The 23549-nt window shown below is 44.5% G+C and overlaps 1 protein-coding gene across 36 annotated transcripts in view; it reads right to left on the minus strand.

The window, feature by feature from the left end:
• MSRA (methionine sulfoxide reductase A) overlaps window positions 1-23549 on the minus strand; it is a 331489-nt gene that overhangs the window by 195290 nt on the left and 112650 nt on the right. For 30 of the 36 annotated variants that reach the window (XR_014787009.1, XR_014787008.1, XM_084829418.1 and 27 more), the window contains exon 2: window positions 5294-5362. The exons of 2 other annotated variants lie outside the window; for them this stretch is intronic. Coding sequence is in view for 31 of the 34 variants with exons in the window: in XM_084829418.1 (XP_084685544.1) it covers window positions 5294-5362 (69 nt within the window). In the remaining 3 variants the exon portion in view is untranslated. Of the gene's footprint in view, window positions 1-1185; window positions 2278-5293; window positions 5363-13991; window positions 14032-23549 lie in introns of all 36 variants that reach the window. 4 more of the 36 variants (XM_084829399.1, XM_084829388.1, XM_084829422.1 and 1 more) reach the window with 2 other exon arrangements.

Here is a 23549-nt window from a genome sequence, read left to right on the forward strand (position 1 = left end):
GGAGACGCAAACTCCATTTGCTGAAGCCCCCAAGAAATCTGAGGATTATGCTTAGAGAGCCAGGAAACACCCAGCACGACTGGGTATTGGGGAACCTTGGCCAAGTGAAACTGAAACTGCTCAAAGTGGGACTGGGCATGCAGAGTGAGCGGAGCTGTAATCCGGGTCACCGCACCCGAAGAAAGAGGATGCCCATCGATGGTCTCCACTGCCAAGGGGGCAGGAAGAGGCAGGGTAGGAATCTTGTGGAAGTGAGCGAACATTTCATCCATGAAACTGGCCGTAGCCCCAGAGTCCACTAAAGCTAGGGCCTCCACCCCACCCCACTGGGAGGAGCAGAGGTGAACATGCAATAGCAGATGGGAGGGTGGGGGGTTGTGGAAGGCACCCACCTGGTGGGGAACCAACCCCCACATTGGAGACCCCCAACAGGCTTAGGGGGCAGCCTAGTCAGGCCTGGAGACGAGGAGGAGGAGGAGGAGGAAGAGGAGGAGGAGGAAGGAGAGGAGAGGAGAGGAGAGGAGAGGAGAGGAGAGGAGAGGAGAGGAGGGGGATGCAGTGGGGCTGCGGGTCTGGCGCAGCAGGTTTTGACGAAATGTCCCTGCTTTCCACACCAAAAGCATCGGCGCTCCGCACGCCGCCGCTCTAGTTCCTCCAGCTGCAGTGGGGCTCGGGTAGCTCCCGGCTGCATCGGGATCTCCTCTGCCCCCACCGCAGGGGGTGGGGGTGGGGGAGGGGCAGGAAACAGGGGGAATGGGAGGAGGGAAATCTCGGCCCCCGGCATCTCGCCGGGTCTGCCAGCGCCCCTCCAGCCGACTATCTATCTGGAGGCAGGTCTGGATGAGGTCCTCCAAAGTAGGCGGGCTAGGTGTGCGTGCCAACTCATCCAAGATCACATTGTTCAAACTGTACAAAAACTGAGCCACTAGTGCGGCATCATTCCACTGTAAATCCTGCATCAGCAAGCGAAAAGTTGTCGCGTAGCTGGAAACTGAGTCCTTGCCCTGCCTGAAGCAGCGAATCTCCCGAGAAGTCGTCTGCGTACACAGGGGGTCACTGAAAAATGTGGCCATCGCTGTCATGAAACCTTGATAGTCCCCGAGCAGGGGGTCATTAGCGAAGAAGTCCCAAAGCCCATCTAGCTGCCATGCCTGAAAGTAAGTTAATGATAAAGCCCACACGAACCTGTTCTGTCAGGAAATCCTCAAGTCGTAGGTGCATGTACAGCTCCGATTGGGCCCGGAAAATCTGAAAAAGTCCTTTCTCACCAGAAAACTTCTCTGGCAGAGCCACCGGGCACTTGCAGCGGGGAGGAATCGGAGGTGGGGGGGGGGTTGAACCGCAGCTTGCAGACTCTGTATGGCAGTCGTCAGTTGAGCCACTTGATCACGAAGAGCCTTTCTCTTGCGCGAGAGCTTGCACCGCCGAGTCCATGGCAGCCTCCAAAGGCAGTAGGAGCAGAGAGAGAGAGAGAGAAAAAGAGGAACGGGGACCAAGCTGTCAGGAGCGCCCTAGCTGCCTCTTGCAGTCCTTTCCAATAGCCAACTCAGGACACAGACGACGAGGATTCTTTCCAAGGGTTTATTCCTTTATGACTCTTTCAGATACTAATCACTAGCGACTAAGCAAGGAACAGCACTGGGGAAAGACCGCAGAGTAGCCTAAGCTCCAGGTAAGGCAGTTGGTCCCCGTTTGAAGGGGAACCATGGGAAGACTCTGAACTTATGGGCTATGGAGAGATCCTCCCTCTTTCCCTTGGGTCCTCGGGAAGCGACCGTTGTTTGAGTGCCAAACGAGTGGAACGCCTCCTTCCGGCGCCCTCCATCTGTTGTCGCTCCCTGCGTCTGCACTGAGCATCCAGCAAGCCCCCCTCCAGCGCTCTCTCACTGCCAGGGTCGTATCTATCCCAGGAATTCTGGCAAGAGGAATCTCTGCCAGCTGCTGTGCTTGTGAGCGATGAGTGAGCTCCTCTCCCACGGATTGCTGTTCTTCCTCAGAATCAGAACTGCTCTGGGGTTCTATTAGCTCATTTTCCACCCTGACAACCAAATGCTAGGAACAACAGGAGGAGCCCTCCAGGTATACAAAAATACTTTTTATTGAGCCCAATAAATTATTGGGCTCAACAAATCATATCTCTCTGTACCTGGAGGTTTCCAAGAATATGGCAGACCACCATAAATGGATGGTGAAGTTTGTTCAACTTGGTGGGTCATAATTTGTGCAGATCTGACAGAATCCAGGTCACAAGATGCCGGAGGGAAACAGCAGGTGCCCCTAGAGAACAAGTAGGTTTAGATTACTTTAGCAAGCAATGCAGGCTTCATGTTACAGAGAAATATGGCACATACATAATCGTATGTGTGTGTGTGCATGCACGCGTGCATACACATGCATGTACAGTCACACAGAGAAGTCTCCTCCAATCTGATCTAGAAGAAAATTCCTTCCTAACCCCAGATATTATCTACCAAGTCTTTCCACGGGCAGTATTATTGGCACTGGGGATGTATGGATTTTGTTAAATCCATTCCATCTGTGTTTCGCAGATTATCAAGTGTCTTTCACTCCCTCGTCCACTTACAGACAGATTTGGATTCCCCACACACACACACACACACACACACACATACACACTTCAGAAAAGTTGGCAAAAAGGTCCACTGGCATATAACATTTTGCGCATTTTTCTTAGTTCAGTGTACAATCAATGAGCAGAGCACACACACACACAAAGATTACTACGCAGCACAGGCTGAAGACAGATCAGAGATCTATACAACAGTGTGTGTGTGTGTGTGTGTGTTTAATGGCGCATATATTAGTATATTTTCCAGCAACATTCATATTTTTGTATGACTAAATTTGTGTACACTTCCAGAAAGTAAAAAAAAGTCCAAAAGTCCACAGAATTTGTGTGACTCTGAAAAGGGTTGGATTCACAGAAATGCAAACTCATTTGAATCTGTTGCAGATTTCTCCGACATCCCTAATTGGGACATGCCTATACACCTCTCAATATCTCACCCCTTAGTTGCAGAAGTCCCTGATGCATCAGACGAACAGAAATGGCAAGGTATGCAATCTATTTAACTAGCTCTGCTTTGAACCCAATGGGATATTTTGCTCCCACAACCATTCCAGGAAGAATATTCAACAACTTCACATTTCTGAAAAGAATTTTATGCTTCTGAAAATAGTATTCTGCAAATCAAAAACGTCTCTTTTGAAAACCAACTCGCACTGACTTCAGATGTAACTCAATACGCATTAAGATAGATGAAGAAGACACAAGCTGAGTAGATGAAAAATAAATGGAAAATACAAAATGTTGTCAGAATGAAAAATACAAGTTGTAGTTCCTCAGGAAACAGAACATAAAAGAGGACATAAACACGATATACAAAGTCCTGGAGGACGTACACTGCACAAGGTCTACAGTTGAGTTCCCCCTTTCCCCAGGAAGAAAAATGGAGGGGAAAGTATATAAAGATAAATATGTGGTCCTTTGAAATAAGAGAATGTTAATGCAACTTCAATCAAGGACAGTTCCCGTTATTACCGCACACTGTACTTCAAAGAACATCCTTGGTAATGTCACAGTGGCTGCAAGTGTTTTGAAGGCATCTGGAGCCCAATTCCTTTGTTTCTCTATGCCTCGTGTAACCATTTGCCTAGTGCAAAATAAAAGTATGCCAGATCAAAAATGGGAACATTTTCAATTGAAACCTTTTACTTTTCACTCTCGCTTTGTACTGGTGTAAATAATTATGGATACAGTAGACTAATAAAGAATTTATTTTGAGGTATAGAAAAAATGTATTTGATTGCAAGAATGAGACACGTCTTTTGGAAATATGCATAACTGAACATCAGCAGGCATATCTACAGCAAATTTCACCTGGACCCTTTATTCCTTTATTTTTCTTTACCGATGATTCTGAATAGTATGCTCATGGCTGCCTGCTTGCTCCCAAGCACCAAAGTGCTACAGTCTTGGCCCTGACACTCCAATGCACTAGAGAGGGCTCATAATGTAGCAATTCTGAGGAAAGGAAGACAACAAAAGTCTCTGCATGGGAACCTGTGGAGCTGACTTTGCACCCTTCTCTTCAAAATGTTCCCCTCCTGCCCAGCTGTACAAAGAGCACTGGCTTTCCATCCTATTAACTGATAGTCAAGGAACCTGACAGCTAGCAACTCAAAGGTATTGGCCAGTCAGCGAAGAAAGAAACAAAGAGAAGATCATTTTAGTACCATACTTTGAGGGAAAGATCAAAGTACTCAAGGATCTGGATCTCATCTCCTTTTAATCATTCAGAGCCAAACTAGACAGGACATTGTGCAAATGCACTGCACATTTTGTACATAAATGCATTGCAGCCTTTGCACCATGGGCATGGTGAATAGAAGTTTAACTCTCTCTCTCTCCCTGTCATGGCCCCGTCAAAAATGTCTCTCTGATGCTATTTGCATTCCAAGGGAAGCCTCCACTGCATGGGAGGGCTGTTTTGGTGGCAACAGCCCAAATGTGGAAGTTACCTGCCCTGAGCGCTTAGATCAGCCTTCCCCAATCTGGTGCAATGTTTTGGACTTCTACTCCCATAAAACCCAGTCAGTATGGCCAATGGTCATGAATTCTGGGAGTTACCATCCAAAACATCTGGAGGGTACCAGGTTGGGGAAGGCTGGCTTAGATTATCTCCCTCTTTAATTGTGTTCTGCCAGTGTCTAGAGACTGCATGCAACACTGTCTTGCTCATTCTGGCATTTCGTAGAGGACAAGATAATGCTATTAGAAACAATAATGTCAAGTGACCAGTTGTTTTCACTTTGCCTGCATTATCTCATACATTGGTAAAGGAGCCTTTGACAACAGCAAGAGTTTGTAATGCCTCAGCTTTGAGCTTCAATCCATAATTCCATGCATGCTTAGTTCTTGTACCTGTGGGGAGCCCCAATTCAATTCAGGGCCTGCTCTGTGTGCACACTCCTTTGAGTATGTGGACTGGGACCTTCCATTGACAAGGAAAAATACTGGGGCTGGATATGGAAGAGTCACAATCAAAACCCTGCTCAGGCCAGAACAGAGGAGTTGTGAATTATAACAATAAACAAAGTGGAATGATAATGGTAAATCAGTTTCCAGAGTGCGAAGAGCTACAGTGATAACCAATAAATGAATAATAGAATAACAGTGCAATCCTATACACGTCTACTTGGAAGTAAGTCCCACTGAGTTCAAAAGATATTAGGCCCAGGTAAGTGGGTTTAGGACTGCAGCTTAACTTACCAAATATCACCATGTGCAATCCCTCTGGAAAAGGTTCAAACACAGTATTTCCATTCACATGATGTTTATCTGAAAGGTAAAGAAATATTGACCTGTCAAGTATGAAAATATATCATGGAACCAAGTCCATTTAAAGCTCAGGTCTCCAATGTGGTTCCTATGAGCATCAATAACTCTCTTGGCACCCACCAGGTTCCCGGTCCCTCCTGATTTTTATTTTATGTCTTAAGATGCTTTTAAATGATAGTTATAAAAAATAACTGAGAGGCTAGAATGCTGCAAAATGAAGTGCTGCCTTCTGGCACCATCTTTATTGGGGTTCAGAAGAGTGAATGTGTATTTTGGAGCTCAGACCCCCACCCTCTGCCTTGTACTTAGGTTCTTGGGCAAGTTTACTTTTCTCACCAGTTTGCCTTCTGGGAAATGGGTGTTTTGTGACAGCCCATGCCTACCACGGTAACCATTTTATGGATGGGCAATCCCATCACCCCATATAACACTCTCCCAAAATTACACATGAGCCCACTGACCCATCAAGGTTGGGAATGCTTGTTTTAAAGTCTTTAAGCTTTCGATACAGTAACTACCATGGTTAACACTAAATAAATGTTTAGTAGCAGTAATGATAAAGGCAACTATCATTTACAGTTGATCAACAGTTTTTAAAAATTATATTTGTTCCAGCGCATGCATCAGATTTTATTTACAGCAGGTAAGAGGGCAGTTCTCCACGTAGACTTGCAGTCTGGCACCTTTCTTGTTACAAATTACTGAACTGGTGGCTGGATGTAGTTATGGCTTGGATGAGGGCTAACATACGAAGCTGAATTCTAGTAAGGCAGAGACCCTATGAGTTGGTAGTTCCCAGTTCTGGAAATTGGGCTGTTTGCCTTTTCTGGATTGGATTGCACTCCCTCTGAGAGAGCAGGTACATAGTTTGGGGGTGATCCTGGATCCATCTTTGTAACAGGAGGCCTAGGTGGCCTGGAGTGCCCATTATTAACTTCCGATGGTATGCCAGCTACACCCATTCCTGGATAAGGATAGCCTAGCCACAGTGATCCATGCACTGGTAACCTCATCATTAGACTACTGCAATGCGCTCTATGTGGGGCTGCCCTTGTGCCTGGTTCAAAAGCTGAAGCTTATACAGAATGCAGCAGCTAGGGGGCTCAGCTATGCTCACATAATATCTGTGTTAAAAGAACTGCACTGGCTGCCTATTAGCTACCAGGCCACGTACAAGGTTATGTTAGTGTCATACAAAGCCCTAAACAACTTGGGACCAGGATATCTAGCAGACTGCCTTCCCTTATATATACCCAGCTGACCTTTAAGATTTGTCAGAGGAAAACTTGCTGGTCATTCCAAAATTAATGGAATGTCACCACCACAACAGGCCTTCTTGGTAGCATCAGCCACACTCTGGAAAACCTTCCCCTGTGCAGTTTGGGAGGCAGAATGTGTGGCATCTTTCAAACACCTCCTGAAAATGCACTTGTTTGCCCAAGCTTTCCCTAGCTTGTAATTAAATTAATCATGCAGCTCCATCTTACCATTCCTTATATTGCTTTCATTGGAATTGCTTTAATACTGTATTTTAAATGTTGATTTTAATATGTATATGTAAACCGCTTAGGAATTTTATTATATTTAGAAGTATATAAGTATCACAAATAAATAATACATAATAATAAATTAGTCCTGTGAGATCCAGAGCATATATTACAAAAGAACTAAAACAGGCATGATCTTTTGCCAAAGCACTTACACTCTCAGTAGCACAATAAGGGAAAGGAGGCACAACATGATCAAAAGTGTCAAAGGGAAGAGTCCGCTATCTATGGAACTCATAAAAGGGCTCCTTAAAACAGGGGTGCAGAACCTCAGGCCCAGGGGCCAATTCCAGCCCTCTGGGGCTCCCCAGTTGACCATGTTCCCTTCCCCTTCCCCTGCCCCCACCCCCTTTCCCCCAACCAAGGAAAGTTTGTGCTTTCTTGGCTTTGCTGCAGTTTTCCCCCATTCTAAAGGTTGAAATGCCTCTCCTAAAATCTAGTTACTGGCAGTAAGAACTTTAAGATAAAAATTTGCTGGTATTTTGGCCTGCCCCTTTTGCCTTTGCCCCCCTCGCCACCCGCCCACACGAGCCCCAAAAGCTTCTCCAATATGGAATTCAGCCATTGGACTAAAAGAAGTTTAAAGCTTAAAGTCTGAGAGCTGAACAATGGAAGTAGCCTGGTGGATTTCGTCAGGAAAATTATTCCATGTGAAGATTACCTGATTGTTTGAATCAACAAACATCCAAACTTGAGGGAATTTCCACCAGGCTACCAAAATCTTATTGCCCTAACTGCCTGAATACTGTCCACTTCCCCGCAAGAATACTACAACAGCTGAAGTGCTTTTCAACCAGAATTCACTTATTTTGCAGCAAATGCATAATTATCAAATACTCTTCCGCTCAATGCCTGAATCAGTGCACTGGACTGAAATCAACAAATCTTCCCACTGTTCTTTCACCTAAAATTTACTCTGCTGCCACCTTGGAGATTGACCATTGGCCATACTGGATGGAGATGGTGGGAGTTGTAGTCCAACACTTCTGAGAAGGCACCAGGTTCAGGAAGGGTGATCAAGGGTTAGTTGCTTGGCAGGCATGTTGTTGATCAGAACCTTGTTCATTTCTCCTCCGTGTTTAAGGCAACCTGCACTGGATATTACCTTTACAGGTCCCATGAATTGAGGAGCTCCCACCTTCGGGTTGGAACTGATGGTCCCACAACCCACTCCAGCCCTTCACTTTTATAAAGCAGCTCAACAGTCTTAGCTTGAACTTTTCATACCAGTAACCACATATAATCAATAATGATTACTTTGTTAGATAATTGTTATTTATAGCTAATAGGCTTTTTAAATACTTGCTTTCAATTATGTCAACATGAAATGACATCCACTTCTACATTTTATTTCAAAACCAATTTGTGGTGCTATAGTTACACACAAGTCTATAGAAAACATAGAGCTCTGTTAATTTTCTTAAACAACCTTCCATTAAGTCAGAGATCTAAAAATGATTTATAGCAGAATCCATAACAAGTTTGGAGTTGTGTTAATGTCAAGTCCCATTGACTTTGATTGAGAGCACACCAACAGATCAGCATGTAAAGTGTACGGAACACTTGCAAGAAAACTGACTACCAGTGCCTGTGATGCAGTGCCTCCCATGGCTAGGACTTCCCATTCTAAGAATATTTTAAAAAATGGATCAGAGCAAGGGTATATTCTGTTCAAACAGTGCCCAAACAGCTGCCTGCAGGAAACCCACAAGCAGGACATGAGTGCAACAGCAACTGGTGTACAAAGGCTTACTGCCTCTGATACTGGAGGTAGCATAGAGCCATCAGGACTAGTAGACACTGATAGTCTCCCCTCCATGAATTTGTCCAGTCCCCTTTTGTTATTGTTGTTGTTCAGTCGTTAAGTCGTGCCCGACTCTTCGTGACCCCATGGACCATACCACGCCAGGCCTTCCTGTCCTCCGCTCTCTCCCGGAGTGTGCTCAAGTTCATATTAATTGCATCGGTGATGCTATCTAGCCATCTCATCCTCTGCCGTCCCCTTCTCCTTTTGCCTTCAGTCTTTCCCAGCATCAGGGTCTTTTATTTTATTTATTTATTTATTCATTCATTTCATTTCTATACCGCCCAATAGCCGAAGCTCTCTGGGCGGTTCACAAAAATTAAATCCAAACAACACACAATAAAACAATTTAAAATATACAGAACATTAAAACCACAATATAACAATACAACCACAATAAAACCTAGCAGCAGAGCAAGAGTTTAAAATACAGATTTAAAACAGCATTTGCATTAGGTGGCCAAAATATTTGAGCTTCAGCTTCAGTATCTGTCCTTCCAATGAGCACTCAGAGTTGATTTCCTTTAGGATGGACTGATTTGACCTCCTTGCAGTCCAGGGGACTCGTAAGAGTCTTCTCCAGCACCACAGTTCGAAAGCATCAATTCTTCGGCGCTCAGCCTTCCTTATAGTCCTGCTCTCACAGCCATACATTACTACTGGGAAAACCATAGCTTTGATTAGACAGACCTTTGTCAGCAAGGTGATGTCTCTGCTTCTTACTATGCTGTCTAGGTTTGTCATAGCTTTCCTCCCAAGGGGCAAGCGTCTTTTAATTTCATGGCTACAGTCACCGTCTGCGGTGTTCTTGGAGCCCAAGAAAATAAAATCTGTCACTGCTTCCATTTCTTCCCCTTCTATATGCCAGGAAGTGATGGGGCCAGATGCCATCATCTTCGTTTTTTTAATGTTGAGTTTCAAACCAGCTTTTGCACTCTCCACTTTCACCCTCAACAAGAGGCTCTTTAGATCCTCTTCGCTTTCTGCCATTAGGGTTGTATCATCTGCGTATCTGAGGTTGTTGATAATTCTCCCGGCAATCTTACTTCCGACCTGTGATTCATCCAACCCGGCGTTTCTCATGATGTACTCTGCATATAAGTTAAATAAGCAAGGTGACAATATGCAGCCTTGTCGTACTCCTTTCCCAATTTTGAACCAATCGGTTGTTCCATGTCTGGTTCTTACTGTTGCTTCTTGACCCTCGTACAGGTTTCTCAGGAGACAGGTAAGGTGGTCTGGTACTCCCATCACTTTAAGAATTTGCCACAGTTTGTTGTGATCCACACAATCAAAGGCTTTAGCGTAGTCAATGAAGCAGAAATAGATGCTTTTCTGGAATTCTCTTGCTTTCTCCATGATCCAGTGAATGTTGGCGATTTAATCTCTAGTTCCTCTGCCTCTTCGGAACCCAGCTTGTACTTCCGGTAGTTCTTGGTTCACATACTGCTGAAGCCTAGCTTGTAGGATTTTGAGCATCACCTTGCTGGCATGTGAAATGAGCGCAATTGTGCGGTAGTTTGAACACTCTTTGGCGTTGCCCTTCTTTGGAATTGGAAAGTAAACTGACCTTTTCCAGTCTTGTGGCTGCTGTTGAGTGTTCCAAATTTGTTGGTATATTGAGTGCAGCACTTTAACAGCATCATCTTTTAGGATTTTAAATAGCTCAGCTGGAAGACTGTCATCTCTGCTAGCTTTGTTGTTAGTAATGCTTCCTAAGGCCCACTTGACTTCACTCTCGAGGATGTCCGGCTCAAGTTCAGTGACCGCACTATCATGGCTATCAGGGACATTCAGATCTTTCCTGTATAGTTCTTCTGTGTATTCTTTCCACCTCTTCTTAATCTCATCTGCTTCTGTTAGGTCCCTGCCTTCTTTGTCCTTTATCATGCCTGTCTTTGCACAAAATTTTCCCTTGATATCTCCGATTTTCTTGAAGAGATCTCTAGTCTTTCCCATTCTGTTGTTTTTCTCGATTTTTTTGCATTGTTCATTTAAGAAGGCCTTCTTGTCTCTCCTTGCTAATCTGTGGAACTCTGCATTCAGATGGATAGATCTTCCCCTTTCTCCTTTGCTTTTCGCTTCCCTTCTTTCCTCAGCTACTTGTAAAGCCTCATCAGACAGCCACTTGGCTTTCTTGCATTTCTTTTTCTTTGAGATGGATTTAGTTGCTGCCTCTTGAACAATGTTACGGATCTCTGTCCATAGTTCCTCAGGCACTCTATCTACCAGGTCTAATCCCTGAAATCTATTCCTCACCTCCACTGTATATTCATAAGGGATATGATTGAGGTCATACCTGAATGGTTTCGTGGTTTTCCCGACGTTCTTCAATTTCAGCTGAAATTTTGCAACAAGCAGCTCATGATCTGAGCCACAGTCAGCTCCAGGTCTTGTTTTGACTGACTGTATAGAGCTTCTCCATCTTTGGCTGCAAAGGACATAATCAATCTGATTTCGATATTGACCATCTGGTGATGTCCATGTGTAGAGTCGCCTCTTGTGCTGTTGGAAAAGAGTGTTTGCTATGATCAGTGTGTTCTCTTGGCAAAACTCTATGAGCCTTTTCCTGCTTCATTTTGTACACCAAGGCCATGCCTGCCTGTTATCCTGGTGATTTCTTGACTTCCTACTTTAGCATTCCAATCCCCTGTGATGAAAAGGACATCTTTTTTTGGTGCTATTTCTAGAAGGTGTTGTAGGTCTTCATAAACCGATCAACCTCAGCTTCTTCGGCCTCAGTGGTTGGGGCATAGACTTGAATTACTGTGATGTTGAATGGTTTGCCTTGGATTCATACTGAGATCATTCTATCGTTTTTGAGATTGTACCCCAGTACTGCTTTTCCCACCCTTTTGTTGACTATGAGTGCTACTCCATTTCTTCTAAGGGATTCTTGCCCACAGTAGTAGATATGATGGTCACCTGAATTAAATTCGCCCATGCCTGTCCATTTTAGTTCGCTGATTCCCAAGATGTCGATGTTCAATCTTGCCATCTCATGTTTGACCACCTCCAGCTTACCTTGATTCATTGATCTTGCATTCCAGGTTCCTAAACAATATTGTTCTTTACAGCATCGGATTTTCTTTTCACCACCAGACACATCCACAGCTGAGTGTCCTTTCGGCTTTGGCCCAGCTGCTTCACTCTTTCTGGAGCTACTTGGAAATTCCCTCTGCTCTTCCCCAGTAGTATATTGGACACCTTCCGACCGGAGGGGCTCATCTTCCGGCGTCATCTCTTTTAGCCTTGTGATACGTTCCATGGGGTTTTCTTGGCAAGAATACTGGAGTGGGTTGCCATTTCCTTCTCCAATGGAGAAGTCCCCTTAAAAGTCCCCTTTTAAAGCCATCCAAATTGGTGGCCATCACTACATCTCTACATTCTCTTGTTTAAGAAGAGAGAGATGGGCAAATAAAGTGCACCCAGCCGCCCAGATAAAAAATACTGTTCCAAGCACATAAACGCCCAGCCTATTCACTATTGGTTTAATCAGATGCAGCTGATCAGAACACATATTCAATTGTGCACATTGATTAGTGACCACCATTGAAATTAATGATAACCCTGTGCATGCAAGAAACCACGAATTGGTTCTATACATGAAAGGAGTGTAGGGAAAGAGGGGGAAAAAACGATTCACACTTGGAAGGCGGAAAGTGTGTGTGTGTCCCAAGGAATGAGGGGGCAGAGGAGTCTGGGGAGTATGATTTGGATTATTTGGATTTCACCCTTTTGTTTGTATCTTATGTCTCAATAAAATATTTTTTAAAGCCCTGAGTGATGCAGTAGGAAAAAAGTAAATCCATTGCTTCTGAGAGAAGGACTGCTAAAGGGGGAAGGAGAAGCACTGGTATTCTGAGAAGTGATGTAGCAATAAATCACCAATGTCACAAAAGACAAGAGCGCTGCAACGGGAGAATGCAGGCAGCAGTTTCTTCCCACCTGACTGCTAGCGCACTCTTGGCTTATCCCTTACTACCACTCCATGTAACCATCTTTCACTCCTGCATATGAGCAACAGTATATAGCTGGAAACCTTTCAGCCTTGTGTACAAGATGCTAACCAATTTCAACTCCCAAGAGAGACAGACAGCAAGAATTTATTTAATTAAAAAATGGGTTTTGTCAGTGTGATGTTCTCATTCGGTATCTAATAACTGATAGGTCTAAAAATGTCAATGGGGAGAAAGTTCCCAAAATTGAAACAGAAGACTAAGCAGGAACAGGAAGATTAGAAAAGTACTTCAGTGCCTTCGGCTGAAATTGCAGAACCAATGACACGTGAAAACAAGAAAAAAGAAAGAGAAATTGTGCCTGTTTGACACTGCTGCTTTGCACTTTCCTCTCAACACAACTCTAGCTGTTTTAGGAGAAAACAAGTTAGCAGTCACGGCTACGATTCAAATAACTGCTCAACTAGCGACACTAGGGCTTTGGACATTTTCTTCTCAGAACAGCAGCTCCTCTTGCAGCACAGCAAACCACACTAAAAATTCAAGAGATTCTGAGAAGTCTGGGCAGCTGCCAGTGCTCTTTTTTTTTGTAATGACTATCTACAGATCCTTTACTTGGCTGTGCCTAAAGTAGCCCATTGGCCTCTGGTCCATTTGATCTTTCAGGGAAGGGCACACCAGTAAATAAGACAGGGAAGCAGAACCTCCTTCAGCCCAAGGACAAAATACCCCCAATGCCGGCCTATTTTAGCCCAGGGCTCTTACTGCCAGTAATTAAGCCTTAGGAGAGGCATTATAACCTTTACAAATGGGAAAAACTGCTCAAATTGGTGGTAGGGGGAAGGGGTGGGGCCGGGGAAAGGAGGCATGGCCATCTGAGGATCCCAGGAAGGCCAGATTTGGCCCTCCTGCCCTGAGATTCTGCACCACATATCAATCAGAGATTCTGATTGATATAAGACAAATGTGATCTTTGCCCCAATACTAGTCGAGGATGGAGAATGCCATCTCCCCCGAGTTGTCAACTGCCTACATAAACCCCAATTGCCCCTTTGGCTGGGCAAGATACACAGCTGTGCACAGGAACTGATAAATCTCACATACGAAATGTCAGATTATTGAAATTTATCTCCTGGCCTTCAGGCCTTAGTCTCTTGTTCCATGCACCATTACCAATGAACCCAATTTTGCTCCTCAGACCCTCCACAACAGTCAAATTCTCAGCTACCATGGCTTTCAGGGTTGAATGTCATGTGTTAGGAGACTAGTAGATGGAACAGATAAGGAAAGGCTCCATCCCCTTGAAAACCAGCACTCACCAGGTGTCTTCTGCTGTGTTTCATCTAGCTGGATGGAGCACTGTGAAAAACAATATGGCTCCAAGTTATACTTGGAACAAATTATTTTTACTTATTAAAACTGACAGTGACAAAGGGCAGTGTGGTAGCTTAAAATAGTTTGAGCAATTTGTTCATGCAGTTGATGTATCACGATGTGACACCCCGCATTCAGTTGCATCCATTACATCAAACAGCATTACTGTCCACACTCTGATTGATGCTACAAAATGTGATGTGTTTTAGCACAATATGTCAGTAAAAAATTCCAAAACGATTTTTGGATAGGCTTAAAAAGAAACCAAATACCTTTAGGATTAGGGATTTTCTTTTAAAACAACAGCTAGTCATAAGAAAAATAACTTGCACCATCACTGCTCAGAAAGCTGAAGGCAGAATACACAGATACTTTTAAATTACTTGTGTGTTTCTCTGAAATTAATAATATGTTCACATGTGGTCTAAACATACTTTCGCATGTTTAAGCTACAGATGGTGAACACCTTTTTAATCAATCTTTATACTCCATTGACACCCCCAACCAGAAGAACCAGATTTCACTGCTTTTCTTCTCCTGTTATACATTTCTCAATACTTACTGAATGCTTTCAGTATTCCCTTTCCATTCCTATTGCCTTTTTTCTTTACCCTAAGATTTCTGAGCTGTTCTCTCTATATTCATTTATTCTTGAGACAGTTGGTAGAAAAAGACAACTGCAGACCATGGGTCCAAACAGATACAAAGAAACTGTGTCGTGGGTGCAACTGCATCGAGAGTAAACCAAGCTTTATCACACACCTATTTCAGCCAGACACACAGAAATCCAAAAAAGAAGGGAAGATGGACAGAGGTTCCTCTTGAACACTATTATACTTACCTGCCATATAGTAAGATTTCAGGTATGTTGTATAGTTCCTAAATAATAATGCCTTGTGACATCTGGTTTTTCATTTCTTCCCAAATAGGCCATAGATGTATTTAATTTACATTCCTTAATACCAGACCTCTCAAGCTGATACATTTGGAATAAAAACCACAGATAAACATAGAAATGTAAAAATACATTATTTGAAAGAATCCTACATTATTTTTAAAGGAGGATGGATGAGGACTCACTACTGAGTCACAACCTGATCTAAAGTGTGTCACAAAGGCAGCACTACCACCATACAAACATATCATTGCAAAGAAGAAGCATGTCCCCAAATGAATGTTTGGATCAAAGGTGGGTTCTGGGTCTGAAAAAGTTGGAGGTTTCTGACACTGGACAAGAACCAATTTCTAGAGGGGTCATGTTAGTCTCCCCTTCATGGATCACTGCCTTGTTGTGGCGAAGGGGCTTGCGTAACTCAGTGAAGCCATAAGCTATGCCGTGCAGGGCCACCCAAGACGGACAGGTCATGGCAGAGAGTTCTGACAAAATGTGGTCCACTGGAGAAGGAAATGGCAACCCACTCCAGTATTCTTGCCAAGAAAACCCCATGGAACGTATCACAAGGCTAAAAGAGATGACGCCGGAAGATGAGCCCCTCAGGTTGGAAGGTGTCCAATATGCTACTGGGGAAAAGCAGAGGGTATTTCCAAGTAGCGCCAGAAAGAGTGAAGCGGCTGGGCCAAACCCGAAAGGACACTCAGCTGTGGATGTGTCTGGTGGTGAAAAGAAAATCCGATGCTGTAAAGAACAATATTGTTTAGGAACCTGGAATGTCAGATCAATGAATCAAGGTAAGCTGGAGGTGGTCAAACATGAGATGGCAAGATTGAACATCGACATCTTCGGAATCAGAGAACTCAAATGGACAGGCATGGGCGAATTTAATTCAGGTGACCATCATATCTACTATTGTGGGCAAGAATCCCTTAGAAGAAATGGAGTAGCACTCATAGTCAACAAAAGGGTGGGAAAAGCAGTATTGGGGTACAATCTTAAAAATGATAGAATGATCTCAGTACGAATCCAAGGCAAACCATTCAACATCACAGTAATTCAAGTCTATGCCCCAACCACTGAGGCCAAAGAAGCGGAGGTTGATCGATTCTATGAAGACCTACAACACCTTCTAGAACTAACACCAAAAAAAGATGTCCTCTTCATCATAGGGGATTGGAATGCTAAAGTAGGAAGTCAAGAAATCACCGGGATAACAGGCAGGCATGGCCTTGGTGTACAAAATGAAGCAGGACAAAAGCTAATAGAGTTTTGCCAAGAGAACACGCTGATCATAGCAAACACTCTTTTCCAACAGCACAAGAGGCGACTCTACACATGGACGTCACCAGATGGTCAATATCGAAATCAGATTGATTATGTCCTTTGCAGCCAAAGAGGGAGAAGCTCCATACAGTCAGTCAAAACAAGACCTGGAGCTGACTGTGGCTCAGATCATGAGCTGCTTCTTGCAAAATTTCAGCTGAAATTGAAGAACGTAGGGAAAACCACGAAACCGTTCAGGTATGACCTAAATCATATCCCTGATGAATATACAGTGGAGGTGAGGAATAGATTTGAGGGATTAGACCTGATAGACAGAGTGCCTGAGGAACTATGGACGGAGGTCCGTAACATTGTTCAGGAGGCAGCAACGAAATCCATCCCAAAGAAAAAGAAGTGCAAGAAAGCCAAGTGGCTGTCTGATGAGGCTTTACAAGTAGCTCACGAAAAGAGGGAAGCAAAAAGCAAGGGAGAAAGGGGAAGATATACCCAACTGAATGCAGAGTTCCAGAGAATAGCAAGGAGAGACAAGAAGGCCTTCTTAAATGAACAATGCAAAGAAATCGAGGAAAACAACAGAATGGGAAAGACTAGAGATCTCTTCAAGAAAATCGGAGATCTCAAGGGAACGTTTTGTGCAAAGACGGGCATGATAAAGGACAAAGAAGGCAGGGACCTAACAGAAGCAGATGAGATTAAGAAGAGGTGGAAAGAATACACAGAAGAACTATACAGGAAAGATCTGAATGTCCCTGATAGCCATGACAGTGCGGTCACTGAACTTGAGCCGGACATCCTCGAGAGTGAAGTCAAGTGGGCCTTAGGAAGCATTAGTAACAACAAAGCTAGCGGAGATGACAGTATTCCAGCCGAGCTATTTAAAATCCTAAAAGATGATGCTGTTAAAGTGCTGCATTCAATATGCCAACAAATCTGGAACACTCAACAGTGGCCACAAGACTGGAAAAGGTCAGTTTACATTCCAATTCCAAAGAAGGGCAACGCCAAAGAGTGTTCAAACTACCGCATCATTGCGCTCATTTCACATGCCAGCAAGGTGATGCTCAAAATCCTACAAGCTAGGCTTCAGCAGTATGTGAACCGAGAACTACCGGAAGTACAAGCTGGGTTTAGAAGAGGCAGAGGAACTAGAGATCAAATCGCCAACATTCGCTGCATCATGGAGAAAGCAAGAGAATTCCAGAAAAACGTCTATTTCTGCTTCATTGACTATGCTAAAGCCTTTGATTGTGTGGATCACAACAAACTGTGGCAAATTCTTAAAGTGATGGGAGTACCAGACCACCTTAACTGTCTCCTGAGAAACCTGTACGAGGGTCAAGAAGCAACAGTCAGAACCAGACATGGAACAACCGATTGGTTCAAAATTGGGAAAGGAGTACGACAAGGCTGCATATTGTCACCCTGCTTATTTAACTTATATGCAGAGTACATCATGAGAAATGCCGGGTTGGATGAATCAAAGGTCGGAATTAAGATTGCTGGGAGAATTATCAACAACCTCCGATATGCAGACGACACCACCCTAATGGCAGAAAGCGAAGAGGATCTCAAGAGCCTCTTGTTGAGGGTGAAAGAGGAGAGTGCAAAAGCTGGTTTGAAACTCAACATTAAAAAAACGAAGATCATGGCATCTGGCCCCATCACTTCCTGGCATATAGAAGGGGAAGAAATGGAAGCAGTGACAGATTTTACTTTCTTGGGTTCCAAGATCACCGCAGACGGTGACTGTAGCCCTGAAATTAAAAGACGCTTGCTCCTTGGGAGGAAAGCTATGGCCAACCTAGACAGCATAGTAAGAAGCAGAGACATCACCTTGCCGACAAAGGTCCGTCTAATCAAAGCTATGGTTTTCCCAGTAGTAATGTATGGCTGTGAGAGCTGGACTATAAGGAAGGCTGAGCGCCGAAGAATTGATGCTTTCGAACTGTGGTGCTGGAGAAGACTCTTACGAGTCCCCTGGACTGCAAGGAGGTCAAATCAGTCCATCCTAAAGGAAATCAACCCTGAGTGCTCATTGGAAGGACAGATAATGAAGCTGAAGCTCCAATATTTTGGCCACCTAATGCGAAGAGAAAACTCCCTGGAAAAGACCCTGATGCTGGGAAAGACTGAAGGCAAAAGGAGAAGGGGACGGCAGAGGATGAGATGGCTAGATAGCATCACGGATGCAATGAATATGAACTTGAGCACGCTCCGGGAGAGAGCGCAGGACAGGAAGGCCTGGCGTGCTATGGTACATGGGGTCACGAAGAGTCGGACACGACTGAACGACTGAACAACAACAACATGTTAGTCTGTTGCAGCAAAAAAACAAGACCGGTAGCATCTTAAATACTAATAATGTATTACGGCATTAGCCTCAGACAATTTTCCAAAACAGTGCACAGCCATGCTCCATGTAGTACTGGGCCTCTAAGTTCTAGATTCCACACAGACTACCCCAAGTCAGTAAAGTAGGAAGTCAAGAAATTCTCCCGGTTATCATGAAATAATCAGGATAACAGGCAAGCATGGCCTTGGTGTACAAAATGAAGCAGGACAAAGGCTCATCAAGTTTTGCCAAGAGAACATGCTGATCATAGCAAACACTCTTTTCCAACAGCACAAGAGGCGACTCTACACATGGACATCACCAGATGGTCACTAGCGAAATCAGATTGATTATGTCCTTTGCAGCCAAAGAGGGAGAAGCTCTGTCCAGTCAGTAAAAACAAGACCTGGAGCTGACTGTGGCTCAGATCATGAGCTGCTTGTTGCAAAATTTCGGCTTAAATTGAAGAACGTAGGGAAAACCACGAAACCATTCAGGTATGACCTCAATCATATCCCTTATGAATATACAGTGGAGATGAGGAATAGATTTCAGGGATTAGACCTGATAGACAGAGTGCCTGAGGAACTATGGACGGAGGTCCGTTACATTGTTCAGGAGGCAGCAACAAAATCTATCCCAAAGAAAAAGAAATGCAAGAAAGCCAAGTGGCTGTCTGATGAGGCTTTACAAGTAGCTGAGGAAAGAAGGGAAGCGAAAAGCAAGGGAGAAAGGGGGAGATATACCCAACTGAATGCAGAGTTCCAGAGAATAGCAAGGAGAGACAAGAAGGCCTTCTTAAATGAGCAATGCAAAGAAATCGAGGAAAACAATGGAATGGGAAAGACTAGAGATCTTTTCAAGAAAATCGGAGATATCAAGGGAACATTTTGTGCAAAGATGGGCATGAAAAAGGACAAAGAAGGCAGGGACCTAACAGAAGCAGATGAGATTAAGAAGAGGTGGAAAGAATACACAGAAGAATTATACAGGAAAGATCTTAATGTCCCTGATAGCCGTGATAGTGCAGTCACTGAACTTGAGCCGGACATCCTCGAGAGTGAAATCAAGTGGGCCTTAGGAAGCATTACTAACAACAAAGCTAGCGGAGTATTCCAGCTGAGTTATTTAAAATCCTAAAAGATGAAGCTGTTAAAGTGCTGCACTCAATATGCCAACACATTTGGAACACTCAACAGAGGCCACAAGACTGGAAAAGGTCAGTTTACATTCCAATTCCAAAGAAGGGCAATGCCAAAGAGTGTTCAAACTACCGTACAATTGCGCTCATTTCACATACCAGCAGTATGTGAACCGAGAACTACCGGAAGTACAAGCTGGGTTTCGAAGAGGCAGAGGAACTAGAGATCAAATCACCAACATTCGCTGCATCATGGAGAAAGCAAGAGAATTCCAGAAAAGCATCTATTTCTGCTTCATTGACTACGCTATAGCCTTTGATTGTGTGGATCACAACAAACTGTGGCAAATTTTTAAAGAGATGGGAGTACCAGACCACCTTACTGTCAGGGTGGACGCTGAGCCCTTAGAATCCCAGTGTAGTTCTGATTCTGAGGAAGAGGATTCGCTCTTCTTTCCCAGGGCCAACAGCTGACAGAGATTCCTCCCACCAGCATTCCTAGCTTAGATAGCAGTCCTGGGAGTGACAGAGCGCGGGAAGCAGACTTGATGGACGCGCGTCGCCAACGCAGAGAGCGGCGCCAAATGGAGGGCGCAGAAAGGCAGCGTAGTGCCCGGTTGGCGCGCAAACAACGGTTGCGCCCAGAGGATCTAAGGGAAAAGGGGAGGGACTCTCCCTAGCCCTTAAGTTCAGGGTCTGCCAGTGATTCCCTTTCAAACAGGGACCAACTGTTCCAACTTAGGGCATAGGTACTCTGCTGCTCATATCTAGTTGCTAACGGTAGAGTTGTTAAGTTGTAAAAGAGGAATAAAGCTTGGAAAAGAATCCCTTTGTCTGTGTCTGGACTTGGCTACTGGATTAGACTGAGAGAGGCCTCCAAGGTGACCTTGACACTTACCTGATTCCTGAGAAACCTGTACGAGGGTCAAGAAGCAACAGTAAGAACCAGACATGGAACAACCGAGTGGTTCAAAATTGGGAAAGGCATACGACAAGGCTGCATATTGCTGCCCTGCTTATTTAACTTATATGCAGAGTACATCATGAGAAACACCGGGCTGGATGAATCACAGGTCGGAATTAAGACTGCCGGGAGAATTATCAACAACCTTAGATACGCAGGCAATACCACCATAATGGCAGAAAGCGAAGAGGATCTAAAGAACCTCTTGTTGAGGGTGAAAATGGAGAGTGCAAAAGCTGGTTTGAAACTCAACATTAAAAAAACCAAGATCATGGCATCTGGCCCCATCACTTCCTGGCATATAGAAGGGGAAGAAATGGAAGCAGTGACATATTTTATTTTCTTGGTCTCCAAGATCACCGCAGATGGTGACTGAAGCCATGAAATTAAAAGATGCTTGCTCCTGGGGAGGAAAGCTATGGCAAACTTAGACAGCATAGTAAGAAGCAGAGATATCACCTTGCCGACAAAGGTCCGTCTAATCAAAGCTATGGTTTTCCCAGTAGTAACGTATGGCTGTGAGAGCTGGACTATAAGGAAGGCTGAGCGCCGAAGAATTGATGCTTTCGAACTGTGGTGCTGGAGAAGACTCTTACGATCCCCTGGACTGCAAGAAGGCCAAATCAGTCCATCCTAAAGGAAATCAACCCTGAGTGCTCATTGGAAGGACAGATACTGAAGCTGAAGCTCAAATATTTTGGCCACCTAATGCAAAGAGAAAACTCCCTGGAAAAGACCCTGATGCTGGGAAAGACTGAAGGCAAAAGGAGAAGGGGACGGCAGAGGATGAGATGGCTAGATAGCATCACCGATGCAATGAATATGAACTTGAGCACACTCGGGGAGACAGCGGAGGACAGGAAGGCCTGGCGTGCTATGGTCCATGGGGTCACGAAGAGTCGGACACGACTTAACGACTGAACAACAACGAACAACAACTCCAAGTCAGTGAACCTCTGGGATTCTAAGACCGAGTAAGAAAGAAAGAAAGAAAGAAAGAAAGAAAGAAAGAAAGAAAGAAAGAAACCCGGAAATGCTGTGCAGTAACTGTTCAAGAGATTTTTTTAAAATCCCACTGTCTTCAGTAGACACTGTGTGTCAGGAGTGTTTCTGAGTGCAGGGAGTGGGATAGTAGTTCAGATTCTGAAGAAGAACCACCAGACATGGGGGAGGAATTTTCCCAGGCTAGTCCAGACATGGCTAGGCAGGCTCCTCAGGTTTCAAAGGTCCAGCTGAAGGAGGAGGGTCCCTCTTCACACACACACACCCTGTGAGAAATAGCGAACAGGGAGAGGCCGGGTTTGGGGAGTCTGAATTAATAGACGGCGGGCAAGCTGTCAGGATTCCTTTTGCCCCCGCTGAACCTCAAATGCCGAATCAAACACAGACAAGAGGCTTCAGTCTGCAGCTTTTAATCCATTGCGTCAAAGGGTCATACAGATGCAAATTCTCAGTGACTCTCAGTCTACAAGGAAATGCCTTCAGGGGGTTCAAAAGATAGCTATGAAAGTTGCCCGCCATTTGAAAGGAAGGCAGTCTCACTAGCCTAACTTAAGGGGTGGGGGGAGGTCTCTGTCTCTCTCGTGAGGTTTCTAGGCACAGCTGTTCATGCAAGGCCAATCAGGTAGACCGTCTCAGTTCCGCCCCAGCCTTCTCCCTCTTAGCTCTGCATCTGTGATCTATTAATTTAGACTCCCCAAACCCGCCTCTCCCTGTTTGCTATGTCTCACAGGGGAGGGGTGAAGAGGGACCCTCCTCCTCCAGCTGGACCTTTGAAACTTGAGGAGCCTGCTTAGCCATGTCTGGACTAGCCTGGGAAAATTCCTCCCCCATGTCTAGCAGTTCTTCTTCAGAATCCGAATTACTATCCTACGTCCTGCGCTCAGAAACACTCCTGACACTGTGTTTCTGTCTTCTTTCATTCACCTAACATGACACTATAAACTCAGAAAGCACCTCCCACTGACTTAAAGAATCTGCACCGATCCTGTGACTTTGTTGACTGGATATGGCATAGAATCAGAATGATCAAAAATGATCTTTTTGGTCATCTTGATCCTTTTCTGACTGCATGTAGATGCTGTTACCAGGTGCGCCTTAAAATTATAGGAACAAAATTGGGAGGCACTGTATGAATCATTCAAATAATTTGTTTATTGAGTGTGAATTCTCCAATGTGTTGTGAAGTGGACTCTGTCAGCTCTACTGATTATAGATTTTGGTACATGATTAAGTTGAGACAATTTAGTTAGAATGTCATTTTATTAAATCCCAGCATTTCTCTATTTGGATTAGTTGGTATCATCAGATAACATTCCAGAGCAGGCAAACAAGGGCGAGGTGTGATCAGCAGAGCCTGTCCAGCAGCTTCTCCCAAGACCACGTTGCTCAGAATTAAGTCCCAAACCTGGAGCAGCAGGTACAGAGAACCGGCCAGTCCCCTACTGATTCCTCAAGTCACTTGGTCCAGATGGACTGCAGTACCCTCCCTGGCCATTACTTGGGTGGTGCTGCAGTGCAGCAAACATCAGGCCAGTCACTCCCTTTGCCGGAAAGCTGCCCCAGCAGAGTATAAGGTACTTGGGCTCTGCTATTGGAGTCCCTGGTTGGAGTCTGCTAGAGCTTTAGAGGTATACCTCAACATACCATGGGGGAACACCAGGGGGGGGGGGCGCTGAAGGGCTATGGAGGCAGAACCAGGGAAGGGGGCTTGTGCACACTCCTGAATCTTTGAGGCACTGACTGTCAATAGATATAACAACGGAGACCAGCAGTGCCACCACTGCTGCTTTCTACTGACTCGGAAACTGGAATAATTATATATTAACGTTACATTAAGTGTTTTTTGCTCAAAAGTCAGAAAAAATAGCAATGCTAAAATGTGGGA

Source organism: Heloderma suspectum, chromosome 1 (genome assembly GCF_057233095.1).
Source record: "Heloderma suspectum isolate Gila_16-S chromosome 1, 16-S_ref, whole genome shotgun sequence".
Taxonomy (NCBI): domain Eukaryota; kingdom Metazoa; phylum Chordata; class Lepidosauria; order Squamata; family Helodermatidae; genus Heloderma; species Heloderma suspectum.